The 14,275-nt window shown below is 46.4% G+C and overlaps 1 protein-coding gene across 2 annotated transcripts in view; it reads right to left on the reverse strand.

Annotated features, from left to right (window-relative positions):
- Positions 1-5,342: 5,342 nt before the first annotated feature.
- LOC116953050 (fibronectin type III domain-containing protein 1-like) overlaps positions 5,343-14,275 on the reverse strand; it is a 68,600-nt gene continuing 59,667 nt past the window's right edge. For both annotated transcript variants that reach the window (XM_032972902.2, XM_076074679.1), the window contains 2 exons: positions 11,193-11,315; positions 5,343-8,869 (listed from right to left, as the gene is read on the reverse strand). In XM_032972902.2, the coding sequence (XP_032828793.2) occupies positions 8,733-8,869; positions 11,193-11,315 (260 nt within the window). In that variant the 3' untranslated portion in view covers positions 5,343-8,732. The remainder of the gene's footprint in view (positions 8,870-11,192; positions 11,316-14,275) is intronic.

The raw sequence follows: 14,275 nt of genomic DNA on the forward strand, positions 1-14,275 counted from the left end.
CGTGGGTGACAGGGCAGACAGAGCAGCGGTCGTGAACCGTTGCGGCTGGTGCCGGCTCACTCAACTGCAACTGGAGCCAGCCAGAGTGGCCCTGTGAATTTCATGCCATTTCACAGAGGGCGGGAAATTTGCAAATCGAAATTATCCGGTCGATTCCATTCGCGTGGAGGAAACCCAGCAGAGGAGATGACGTAGACAACAACCAGTTAAGGATGCAACGCGAGACGACAGGCCATCATGTCCTCATAGGGCATCACTCGTAGAGATATCAACACTCCACTCTTTGTGGAGTCGAGTTTATCGTTTGGCGTAAAATAAATCATTCTCTTCGATGGCCCTGGCTGCCATCTTGCGCTCTAATATAAGCACAGTATTGCTTTTTCAGTCGCGTGGAACTGTAGACCAACTGCCCTGGATCGGGACTCTCTCTCGAATTGTCATGAGTGGAGGCACTTACATCAGCAGTGGTTATGAGTAAGCAACACCAGGGTCGCACCTTTACATCTTCACTTGACTGTAACGGAGTAGAACTTGTCACGTGTAGATTATTTGGACTTACAACGAATCTGCTGCGTCCTTAAAACACGCATTGTAGACATTATACCGTGCTTGTAAGATACCTCTTTTGGGAGGATACAGAGGAAGGTTTCCCAAAATAGGATAGTCGGGTGAATGGGGACACAACCGTCGGTCTCACCTGCACAATTAATCAATGGGTACACCACCGTGGGTCTCACCTGCACACTGAATCAATGAGGACACCACCGTGGGTCCCACCTGCACACTGACTCAATGGGGGCACCACTGTGGGTCTCACCTGCACATTGGATCAATGGTGATATCACCGTGGATCTCACCTGCACACTGCGTCAATGGTGACATCACGGTGGGTCTCACCTGCACAGTGAATCAATGAGGACATCACCGTGGGTCTCACCTGCACATTGAATCAATGGAGACACCACCATGGGTCTCACCTGCACACTGAATCAATGGAGACACCACCGTGGGTCTCACCTGCACACTGAATCAATGGTGACACCACGGTGGGTCTCACCTGCACACTGAATCAATGGGGACACCACCGTGGGTCTCACCTGCACATTGAATCAATGGAGACATTACCGTGGGTCTCACATGCACACTGAATCAATGGTGACACCACGGTGGGTCTCACCTGCACACTGAATCAATGAGGACACCACCGTGGGTCTCACCTGCACACTGAATCAATGGGGACACCACTGTGGGTCTCACCTGCACACTGAATCAATGTAGACACCACTGTGGGTCTCACCTGCACACTGAATAAATGGAGACACCACTGTGGGTCTCACCTGCACACTGAATCAATGGTGACAGCACGGTGGGTCTCACCTACACACTGAATCAATGAGGACACCACCGTGGGTCTCACCTGCACATTGAATCAATGAGGACACCACGGTGGGTCTCACCTGCACACTGAATCAATGGTGACAGCACGGTGGGTCTCACCTGCACACTGAATCAATGGAGACACCACTGTGGGTCTCACCTACACACTGAATCAATGAGGACGCCAACGTGGGTCTCACCTGCTCACTGAATCAATTGGGACGCCACCATGGGTCTCACCTGCACACTGAATCAATGGGGATACCACGGTGGGTCTCACCTGCACACTGAATCAATGGAGACACCATCGTGGGTCTCACCTGCACACTGAATCAATTGGGACGCCACCATGGGTCTCACCTGCACACTGAATCAATGGGGATACCACGGTGGGTCTCACCTGCACACTGAATCAATGGAGACACCATCGTGGGTCTCACCTGCACACTGAATCAATGGGGACACCACTGTGGGTCTCACCTGCACACTGAATCAATGGGGACACCACTGTGGGTCTCACCTGCACACTGAATCAATGGTGACACCACGGTGGGTCTCACCTGCACACTGAATCAATGGGGACACCACTGTGGGTCTCACCTGCACAGTGAATCAATGGGGACACCACCGTGGGTATCACCTGCACACTGAATCAATGGAGACACCACCGTGGGTCTCACCTGCACACTGAATCAATGGAGACACCACCGTGGGTCTCACCTGCACACTGAATTAATGGAGACACCAACGTGGGTCTCACCTGCACACTGAATCAATGGGGACACCACTGTGGGTCTCACCTGCACACTGAATCAATGGGGACACCACCGTGGGTCTCACCTGCACACTGAATCAATGGGGACACCACCAGGGGTCTCACCTGCACACTGAATCAATGGGGCACCACCGTGGGTCTCACCTGCACACTGAATCAATGGGGACACCACTGTGGGTCTCACCTGCACACTGAATCAATGGTGATGCCACGGTGGGTCTCACCTGCACACTGAATCAATGGGGACACCATCGTGGGTCTCACCTGCACACTGAATAAATGGAGACACCACTGTGGGTCTCACCTGCACACTGAATCAATGAGGACGCCACCGTGGGTCTCACCTGCACACTGAATCAACAGAGACACCACGGTGGGTCTAACCTGCACACTGAATCAATGGTGATACCACGGTGGGTCTCACCTGCACACTGAATCAATGGTGATACCACCGTGGGTCTCACCTGCACACTGAATCAATGGGGACACCACCGTGGGTCTCACCTGCACACTGAATCAATGGAGACACCACTGTGGGTCTCACCTGCACACTGAATCAATGAGGACACCACCGTGGGTCTCACCTGCACACTGAATCAATGAGGACGCCACCGTGGGTCTCACCTGCACACTGCGTCAATCTGCTAGCGGTAAGCGTAGATGATATCAGTCAGCCCCATTCATGGCAAGCTGCTTGTGAAACGCGCTGTGTAGAAATTCGAGATGTTTGTTTGATCTTTATTGGGCTCCGATTAGCGCGGTTGGCTACATGCTGTGCGAAAGAAGTTCAACATATGTACATACGTAACAATAGATTGCTCTGCAAACGCAGTGTTTGTGTCTATGATTAAAGAGGAAATATGACGATACTTTCCTCTTTTTTAGTGATTACGAAGGTAATAAATAGGCCGAGGGCGATGCCAACGTGACATACGGATCCCGCTATCGGCACCACGATGCGCGGCACTGCTCTGCACGGTGCCGATAGTCAATTCGCTTCTCAACTGGGCTTGTAGACTAAGCCTCGCATGGCCTTCAACCATCTTTTGTTTTAATATTTTGACACTTTTTTCCTTCCCTTGTACAATATAGTTGCGCATTCAGGTCACATGCAGTGTTGTTCGTATTCTGCAAACACGACTGTGCATTCCGTGTTACCTCGATGGCATAACCCATTTCAGCACCGTAGTGTGGGTAAAATGGTTATTGAACGGTTTGGAATAAAACAATTTGTTTGCCCACTTAATTGCAAAAAATATATACTTTGCAATTGTCTTCTAATAGTACAACAATCCTCTTCAGTTCCATGAGCAATGTCAAAGAGATTGGGGTTCTGTGGTGACCTACAGGATCGTCTGAACCTTCCACATCCTGTTATATCCATCAGGATGACGACCGCTTGTGTTGCGATCGAAACATCGTGGATTTTTTGTTTTTATTTCCTATTTACGTGACTTTACTGAAAGAACCAAAGAATATGATTTCCTGCAGTCAAGATAGTTAAGTCAAAAGTAATTATATTCTTGGTTCTTTCGATAAAGTCACGTAGAAGGGAAACAATAAAATATATTTTTATGATTTTATTGTTTCCCTTCTACGTGACTTTATTGTTTCCCTTCTACGTGACTTTACCGAAAGAACCAAAAAATATGAATTCCTGCAGTCAAGAAAGTTTTAAATCAAAATTAATTATAAGAATAGGTTTTTTCCCTTTTTTCTGGCAACAAAACTGAAACCTTATGTTGCCAGAAAAAAGGGGAAAACAGGGGGAAAACCTGTTCTTGTATTTTGGTACTGGCAAAGGAAGTATCATGGATGATGATCAAAAGTAATTACTTATTTACCCAGGAAACTGTTTCAGGAGGGTCCAGTATGGAGGGTTTTTTCTTCAGATGTTTTCAGACCATTCGGTTGACTATTTTTACATTGATCATTATTTCATCATTGTGGCATGGGTGTATGTGTAGCGTACTAAATTCAGAGACACTAGTAGGAGGCGTTATCCCTCTTGAGTATTCTGGCTCTCACAGCCATAGGGGATAACTCCATACCAGGTCGGGACAGCCAACACGCTTCCAGACCCACAGCTTGAAGAGGCGAAGATCACAACGACGGCAGCACGACGAGTTCCACTCCCGACGGCAGCAGCCCCGACTGTGAGTCGGAACGCGCCTTTTATTCTCCGCAGCGTGGCCAGGCTCCGCCCTCGGCCACGCCCCCTTCTGGATCCCCCAGAATGCTACGGGCTTGGCCCACAGGTCCAACTGGTAGAGCGGGCTGCTACCCCCAATCCCATTGTCTACCAATCTCCCAGCAACACGCGCTACAGTGACTCATTCAATGTCACTCCATTATGCATCATTTGTGTACTGACAATTGACTAATGGACAAACTGCCATCCTATGTCCCTTGGCATTGCAGCCGAGTTTTAGTTTGGTGGTTCGGGTGCGTCATCCCCAAATCCCACCATCCAAGTTTGATTCTCAGCCAGGACTACTATCTGAACCGTTACTGAACCCTTCACGAGGTTAATTGAACTTTACATGAGTGCCTGGCGTGGTGTGTAAACATCAGTGCCCGGGAGACAAAGGTGGCCAGCCGTACTGTTTGCCACACCTCCGCCTCGTGCGCCATGCTGGCCTTCATAGCACTTGCCCCAAGACTCTGTTGTAGGCTACACAGGTGTTCTTTGCATGTGCGCATCCTGCAGTTGGGTGCAGAGAAACTAATGGAAATAAACGGACATCCTATAGTTATCTGCACTGAGGGTGTTTATTGTTTTAATCTCCGAGGAATGCGACAAATGTGTAATTATCGTTATGATTATCGTTCATGTGCAGAGGGACTGTCTGATGCATGAGCTGTAATCTGGCCCATTGATGTGTTTTCTCCATTTCCACAGGGATCATGCAGTGGCAACGCATGCTGGGAAAAAAAAGTTGGCATGAAAACTAAAACATCTCAGTGGCTATAGTCTGCCAAAATATAAATAACTTACAAAATATACAAAAAATAATAACAACAAATATCTCACGAACTAAGTCACCACAGTAAGGTTTATCTTCCTGATATACAACTTGTATTTGGTACATTTAGAATATTTTACACAAATAAATTGTTCCTTGGGTGAATATCTTGTAACGCATGCTGTGTAATGTTTGAATACAAAAAAATGCGACCTCACAACATGCCATGTACAATAATAATTTATTAATATAGACATTTTTCTATAATCAGGCAAAAGATGTATAGTCATGCAACATCTGTATGCAAGAGCAGAAAATATATTTCCTTTATTAGAGCGATAAGGTACGGCTTGAAGACCCATCCTTTTAAAATATATAATATCCTCTTGACCATTTATACTATCTTAGTCAATATAAAATTGTTCGATTAGAAGACAAAAAAAGGTTTCACTTAAAACAAAAGACAGCTTTTTTGTATGGAAATCTACTTAAGTATGCAGTACAAATGTAAGTGTCAGGCGTGCACACTCTTATGTGTGCATTGATATCAGTTACGCGATGCTCTTGCACACTCGACACTGTAATCGTGATCCGGCACGAATTTAAATGTAAAGGATATTGAAAGTCTCGCGGAACATATTGTACACTTATACACAATTGTAACACGCACTCATCATGGGAGAGAGAAAGCTAAAATTATCTTTGGGCACACAAACTCTTGCTTGGTGTAACGCACTACGTAGAGAGTTTTCATACGAACATTATACTAATCAATGTTGAACAATGTGTATACATTCCAAACCAACGTGGCATATTCCCAGGATCAGACCATACATACTGAAGCAAGATGCTAATTTTGCCCGCGAAAACCTCTGCCAATAGGCACAAACTTGATTAGAAGATTAAATTGATTTGCTTAACGTTTTTTTTATATATTTGCGTAGAAAAACACGTTAGGCATTTCGCAATTGTCCTATTATAAATCCAATATTAAATGTTCCTACTTTGAGAATGTTTTATTTATTCATTGTTACATACGAAATTGTGTGCACAAAAAAATGAAAAATATTTGATGAACAACACATGTTATTATTTATATTTGTTATAGCTCTTTATACTATCAACACTTCTCCTTCAAAACAACCATGAAACAAAGCAGGGAGAGCAACACGTGTTTTACAAAATTATAATCTGATACAAAATAAACTACATTAAGATTACATTCAAGCCGGCACATACTCTGTACAATGTAATAAGTAAAACAAAACAAAAACTGAATTTAAATGCTTCAAAGAGCAAGACGAGCGGCTTCCTACGATCAAGTTACTGATAAGTTTAAATGCAAAGCCAATCAGGAGTGGATCAAAGGCTGCGAGTCTTGTTTAAACACCCTACCCTTCCTGACGGAATAATTTTCAATCGATTAATCTTTGATTTCGCATATATTCAACAAACAAAAAAAACACTTTCTGAGGACAGGATACTTTTTGGTCTAAAACTTGACAATTTGTGTCGAGTCCGTTCATATTCTGTGCTCTACTCTATATGCTTTCCAGCCCACGGTAATGTAATTACAACCCCTGCCATCTCAAGAGTACGCGATAACAAACGTTCAGACTTATTTGCTGAGACTTGCTCAATTCAAGCTTTCAAAATTTGCTTACATGGCAATGCCGGTGTGATACACAATAGGAGTCCATTACATTCCCCGTGTCTAAAATTCGCCCGCGTCAATCCTGTAATTCCGTTACTTCGAAATGGCCCATGTGGATAACGTGGGTGTGTGAATGAACGAGTACCTGGTGCTGTGTGTAAACATCAGCACTGGGATAGTTAAGAGCTATGCGGGATGATCTCTGCCTTTGTATTGTGCTAAGAGTCAAATGAATGCAGTTATATTGTGTTCTGTGATCATTGAGCCGAGCTGTGTCTAGCTGAATGTAAGCAGAGCAGGTGATTGTTGCAATTATCAGCTATTGTACACTATTGTTTGCATCACGTTGCGGTGTTTGTTTTTACTTGCGTTAGATATGAGAAGGATGGCTATCGAACAAATCCTCTCAACGGTACACTTCCACAAGCTTCGTATTCAAAGTAGTCAAACCTGCAGCACCATCAGAACCTTTTACAACTTTGCGCTAATTTCTCTGTCAATCGTAAATATCTGGGGATAGCCAATGCATGGGTTTTTGTTTTATTATCATCAAGGCTCATCACAGATCACATTCAGCCTGTGATGATGCCATGCACAGCCAGAGGGGACAAGTCTCTCTTTTTATCCCCCATCTGTTTGAAGTAAGTGATTCCGTCCAACATGTTTTGGCTCAATCGAACATCTGGGACAGTAAAGAGCTGGTGGAGTGACCGTTTATGACTTCCTTTTGAAGAATGAATCCGTTTTATGAGTAGAGAGGTTCCTGTTGTAAACACCATGTAGGGAATGTCTCTCCCCCCCTCCCTCAAATGTGTTCCCTCTAAGGAACCAAGACTTGGGCATATCAATTCCACTCATCGATATATGTAACCCGTACTTGTTTTCTGTTGAAGCAAAAGGTGCCTTTAAGCCCGGGTTATAATTGTTCACCAAATAATTGTCATTGGTGGAACGAATATGCAGGAGAACCAATGTTTGTTATTTGTCAACACTAGCATTTTCTCAGAGAACCTAACCAGTTTATACATTTACAGCCCAGGCCTATTTTGTTAACAATCTGACAGAAAATGTAACAGTTACACCCTCAATAATTGGCCAGTTGTGTTACTTTAAAAAACATGATTTTGGCAAGCTAATTATGAATTCTGGATAGACAAACTAAGTTTTTGGCAAACATCGCAATGGACATGGCATGGTGTGATGGTTACAGTATAATGATGGAAACCAATTAGAGTAGTATCACCAGCACCATTGACATTGACACGTGGCTAAAGCGCTTTTACTTATTAATCTTAGTTGGTTATCATTTCTTACTTGTTCGTTTTTGCATTATTATCGTTACATCAGTCTTAGTGACACCGTAGTCTCATGGACGTATATATTCATATAGTTTAAAACGGCATTCCTTTTTACCAATATTAGAATGCGGATCGCCAGTCAAAAAGCAGTTGTGAATAGATCAGCCACCAACCCTTCAGGTGAACTGCAGTGAATGGCACTCTTCTATTTGTTGCACCGCAAAGCTCCCAATGCGCCTGAGACGAGACACGCGCCGCATCTCTGGCGCCTCCTCCCCCCAAAAGAGCCGAGGCACGAGCAACAGAGCCACACGTGCAACCAGAGAAGCCAATTTATCGAGCTTAAAGGGGGGGAGAGGGGGGGGGGGGCAAAAAACTAAACTGTGAAAGGAGAGCGCCGAAACAGCCAATTTCCTTCCAGCCCCCCCGGCTGCCGTCGCTTTGCCCTCGACCGTCTCGACTGCTCGCGTTCGGCAAAGTGGCGCGTCAACGCTCGCGCGGCACCCTCCTCCAGCGACGCGACGGTGGGGGGGCGGGGGGGGGGTCCCGACGTCAATCCGGCGACGGCGTTCCTCCAGCTCAGCACCCGGGCGGCACGACGGTGGGAAGAGAGGCGGCCCAGCGCAGGCGTTGGCCGCCCGCCCGCCCGCCCGCCCGCCCTTTTACCACCAGACGCCGGGGATGGGCACCCCGCACTCGTACCAGGCCACGTAATAGTTGCCGCTGCCCCCGTACTGGTAAACGCCGCCGCCGATCGAGCCAAAGTTCAGCGGTTCCTGACGGTATCGCCGGTAGAAACCTGTGGTGAGCGCAGAGAGCAGCGCAGATATCAGATGTGGCGCCGTACATATGGGTGTGTACGTGTGCTGAACTTCTTTCGCACCATACGTAGCCAACCACGCGAGTCGGAGGTGCGGGGGAAGGACGACAAAGGAAACACAAAAAGCAGTTTTAAATAAATTAGTTTTCAAACTAGATTAAAAAATGCATCGTTCTAGTGGCTTTCTAATTTCGGAAGAGCGTTCCAGACGGCCACAGATCTGAACACGCCCAGTGCTGTCACCGTCTTTGTTCGATGACTCGCTAAAAGCTGCTGCGAGGATGACCGGAGTTCACGTGATAGTTGATGCTCCTGGCTAAGGGGTCAGGGGTCAGAGCACTTATGTCTGCCATGCACCGCATTTACATACAACAGGGCACGTGAGATAGTGCAGCACAAGATGCCATTTCAAGGGATTTCAGAAGTAGTTCTGTAATATGTCATTCTGTGGGACAGATGAGGCACTCTTCACTGAATGGACACTTGGGACCCAGTTCATGTAACGTTTGTTCTGACACTTTTGTAAAATTTCCGGTATTAGCCAGCCGATTTTGCAGAAACAATTCGACCCACTGTGGGCCATTTCAAAATCGTAGAATGGATCGTGGTGGAATGGGTGAATGTTTTGTATGGAATCGGGAAAATTGACCGTTTTGCTGTTTTTCCATCGTTCTGCAATAATAGAGTTGTGGGATGAAGCTGAAAATAGCTACAGCCATTAGTCTCCTAGTATGAGACTGACGGTGTGATTGGAATAGACTCGGAGGAAAAAAAAACCCATTTATTCGATAAACAAACCCTGCGCTTATTTAATATGTTGTCGCGTGTCACCATCGAGGGAATTTTTCTGGTTAGATTTTTTTCGTGTGGAAAAATATACTTAAATGTCTATTGGGCAGCATGTGTCTCTGATTTATGCCATAAACCTGTGGTGGAAAATTCCTTGTTCACATAGCAGGGGCATCCTGTACATAGGACAACCACTGCTTCACTTCAAAGCTTAGACAAATTAAATGTACATCTCCTAGTCAAAAAAAAACCTTATGTGCAACCAGAAAACTCGGCTTAAGGAACATATCCTTTTAATAACATTTAGCCCAGAGATATGTGAGAAGAGTGTTTAATACATTGTGTAAGTTAATTTTCTGATTTGATTTCGGACAAAAATCACGTATTACATATGAAAAGACGTTATAAATTGCAGCCCCTGTGATTCCACTGCTGGATGAAGGGTCCCCCAGACTCTCCGCTGTCGGGGTTGTCTGACCGTACTTCACCACGTTGGTCAGTGCAGGTTGCTTCGGGAGCGAGGGGACCCAGGACCGGTTCGGATATTCACTCCACCACTGACGTTAGCCGTAGGCCTGATATTAAACCCGGGGTCGCCAGGTTCACAACAGAGTGCACTGCCAATTGTGGCCGCTCTCCAACCCAATCATTGTGTATATATAGTCGGAGCCAGATGTCAGCACACCCCTTTGAGAGCAAGGCCAACAGTGCTCATATCTCCAGTATACTCGTGTCACTACTTGCCCTTTGTCTTCACCCCACCAGCATAATGTAAGCCTGCGCTGCTTATATGAGTACTGTGCTTATAGAAGGCGTACTCATATCCAGATTCCATTGTGTGTGTGTGTGTGCGTGCGCGCGTTTATATAGCGGTAGTGCAGCGGTGAGTGCGGCACGCTATTAACCTGGCGACCCGAGTTCGATTCCCGCTCACGTGCCAACACCAGTGACGATGATTATCTGAACCCCCTAGGTCGACTAAGCCTTAAACGAGTACCTGGTGCGGTGTGTAAAAATCGCCACTGGGGAGACAAAAGGCGGCGGGGCGTGGTGCTGGCCACCCACCCCCTCGTGCGTCGTGTCGACTTTCATAGGTGCTCACTAACAGCACTTGCCCCAACAGTCTACTTAGCCTATACGGGGGGGATCTTTGTCTTTGTTATGTAGTAGTATGCTATTAATATGCAGAATGCGTCTCTGTTCGGAGCCAGTGACTCTTCGCATCCCTTGCTCCTCCACCTGCCCAGCTGACACCGGGGTTGGTCGATCCAGAGTCAAGGGGGGGCCGTGGTTTAAGTGCACCGGTCATGGCGGAGCAGTTGACCATACTTCACCACTTTGGTCAGTGTGGGTTGGTAAAGGGAACATGCCATCTCGTCTCACTGACTGCCTGACTGGTAATAGTTTCCCTCATCCAATATGGCTGCTCAGCACTTCAACGCCTTTCACGGATCGACGATGATGGCGATAATGGTGGAGACGAACAAATGCATTGATCTCTGTGTAGCAAGACCTTGTGTGATGGGCAGTTGGTTTTCATCCAGCCGAGGTCCTGTCCGCCCATCCAGGAATGAATCGACAAACTCGCAGTGGTCTTCCGCGTGCCCATATCCATCACCGACATTGTAAAAGAGACCTGCCCACATACACACGCACACACACACGCACGAACACGCACGGACATCTATCAGAAACCAGAAGACGTGTGATAATCTATGCGCACCGTGGCTGTGCGCAAAGAAGCCGCGGAGACGACCGATCGCTCGGAATTGCATCGAGAGAGGCGGTACGAGGAGCACTTGTGGATCGGAGAATGTACTGTCTGCAATTCGGAGGCATCCGTTTGACTGTGAAGAAAAAGTACGTCGGCTCGAACAGGGCACGTCGCCTGAAAGAGATGCTTTTACGCAGTACGTTCAGCTTCTTTCGCACCATACGTAGCCAGCCGTGCAAATCGGCGGTGCGGAATCGGAGACCTCACACCCACGTGACTTAGCCAGAGCCATGCCGTGGGGTACGGTGAATCGGGGCGACCGCCCGGGCCCCGTGCTTTGGGGGGCGCGGTGGTGTCGGGTGTAATACTCCCGCCAATAGCGGGTGGTCAAGACTGATGATGGAATGCCAGCCATGGGAGAGAAAGCAGGGACCGTGAGATGAAATCAGATCGTGTGCAGGTGCTTAGTGGGTTTGCTGCTTCGCGGGAAAATGAGAGACATGGCAAAAACGTGGGGAGGCCTTCATCCAACAGTGGATTGATCATGGCTGATGATATCGATGCGTTGGATGTGATGGATATCTGTAATCCAGTGGCTGCATGGCAGAGTTAGCGGATTACATGCACAAAGAGGAGGCCTGTGTGCGATACATCCACCGGCAGAAGCCAGAACAGCAAGGACATTGCTGGACTAAGGACTCGTTGGGTGGCACCAAAGTGTTACTTTGTCATACGTGTGGATTGTCCCCAGGCGCTTGTAGCCATCCTTGTGCTGATGCAGACATTTCACTGCCCTTTAACCTGCACTTGTTTGTGATACACATCACACGTTTGCTACAATCTCCAGCCCACCGTTGTTATTGCGAGCTAATTCATCCCACGTTCCACGCAGAAACTGGCCACTGTAAGAGCCTGACTGCTAGAATAATTGTTTCCTGAGCTGGTGCTGATGCTGGGATAAGCCTAATTCTGCTTGGCATCTCCAGTTTTACACGGCGTGAGGATACCAAGTAGTTTTGTTTGACGCCTATTGACTTCCCAAACAAATAATGATGTAGTTTATTTACTTGTCGAGACACAGAACAGAGTTCTCCTTCTGGTTTAATTTTTACCAATAATGCTCCACAACAACGCATTATGAGCTGCGTGTATGCGCCGTTGCATTTGGTGTTGAAGAGGACCCCATGGTGGAGATGGAGTGCTCTTGCTAATACTATCTGTATACCCAGCTGCACTTGTTGTTAATGGGCCAGACCCAGATCATCGAAACCGGTTCAAAGTTTGTTTTCTTGAACAAATGCAGCTGGATATGAACAAATATTTGACTGATGTGGAGCCAGGATTGTTTGGAAACAGTTGATGCGCTTTAAAAGCGGCAATGACACGGATCACAAGTAAACTCCTAATCAAAATGCTCATGGGCTGGGGTTAGTTGATCGCTACAGGATGTGAGAATTGTCTCGATATACTAGCGTCCGATAGCAGAAGAAACACTAAGGCACGCTAGAAATAAAACGGAGCTGTACCAAACACCGAGGACTATGTAATGCAATCCCCGTTTAAGAAAAAAATAACAATTTTAAAGTCTTGCAAATTGCAGTTATTTTGCAGCAGTTATTTGGACAGAGTATACAATTTCACTTGACGGTGGTAGAAAATAAACCCGCGATAAATCGAAAATAATTGCTGTGCATTTTCCATGTAGTTCTGAGCTGACAGTACATTAGTCTGTTCCACTTAAAGACTGAGGCAATGAAGATATGAGCGGGCATCTGCGCGGAGTGTCCTCCTCCATCCCGCGGGACTTCCAATCCAATCAAACGTCCAGCAATCCGGAGGCTTAATGTCAGGCCTCGATGACAGCGCGTTAGATCTGTTCATAGAGCCCCGTGTAATCGACCGGCCACGTGTGCACCACGATTGGCCGCATGCCGCGAGTGGCAAAACAGATCCACAACTAGAAAAATAAATAGCCTCGACGAATGCACAATAATGTTTCAAATGAAAAATTCCGGGCAGTGGATTACATTTTAACTTAAAACTTTCGTGACTGCAGGAATTCATATTCTTTGGTTCTTTCGGTAAAGTCACGTAGATAGAATTTTTTTTAAAATTTTAAAAAACAGTGGAATACAATGCATGTTTTAGCCAGCAATGCCAAGTTAGCTGGAGGACAGCATAACAATGCTTCGTCTCTATTCGCATTGTTATGCAAATCGTGATGTCGCTGTCATAGCTGGAGACGAGCAGAGGTTGCATCGCGCTGTATAAGAAACCGAGCCCCCCAGATGGATTGGGTCGCGGACTTCAGAGGGAAATGTACGTTGCACGGTTTCACGGCAGTCATACCAATAGTTGAAATTCTCAAAACTAAATATTGACAAATTAAGCGTGTAAAAACTCATGGAGAGTGATATTTTTTTCTAAAGAATAAGATGGATAAACAGTTTTAACACGAAAATTACATTTGCAGTAACTTTAATTCATTTATGTTTTTGCTTCTGGGAATAAAATAACCTCCACTAGCAATGGGTGACCCAAAGTCTTTAAAAGTCCACTTTACAGCGATGTTGCGGTACAGTAATAATTATTACTTCGCACAGAGGGGGTGTTTGCAGCAATTTAAATGTCAACCGTGGTGCAAGCCAGTCGCATGATCGTCTAGGCACCTACAGGCACATTAGACACGAGATGCCCTTTGCAGTTTCCAAATCTCTCCCTGGCCCTGCAGAAACCTATCTCACTGACCTAATCTCCCCTCTCTCGACCATAACCATCTCGATCCTACAGAGACCTCTGCTTTACCCTTTACCCCCTTAATCCATCTCCGCACAATCGGGGAGACGGTTACAGGGGGGCATTTCCAGCCCACCCCGTGCCTT

The sequence above is a fragment of the Petromyzon marinus genome, chromosome 49 (assembly GCF_048934315.1).
Source record: "Petromyzon marinus isolate PM22_M1 ecotype Great Lakes invasive population chromosome 49, UKy_Petmar_22M1.pri1.0, whole genome shotgun sequence".
Lineage (NCBI taxonomy): Eukaryota > Metazoa > Chordata > Hyperoartia > Petromyzontiformes > Petromyzontidae > Petromyzon > Petromyzon marinus.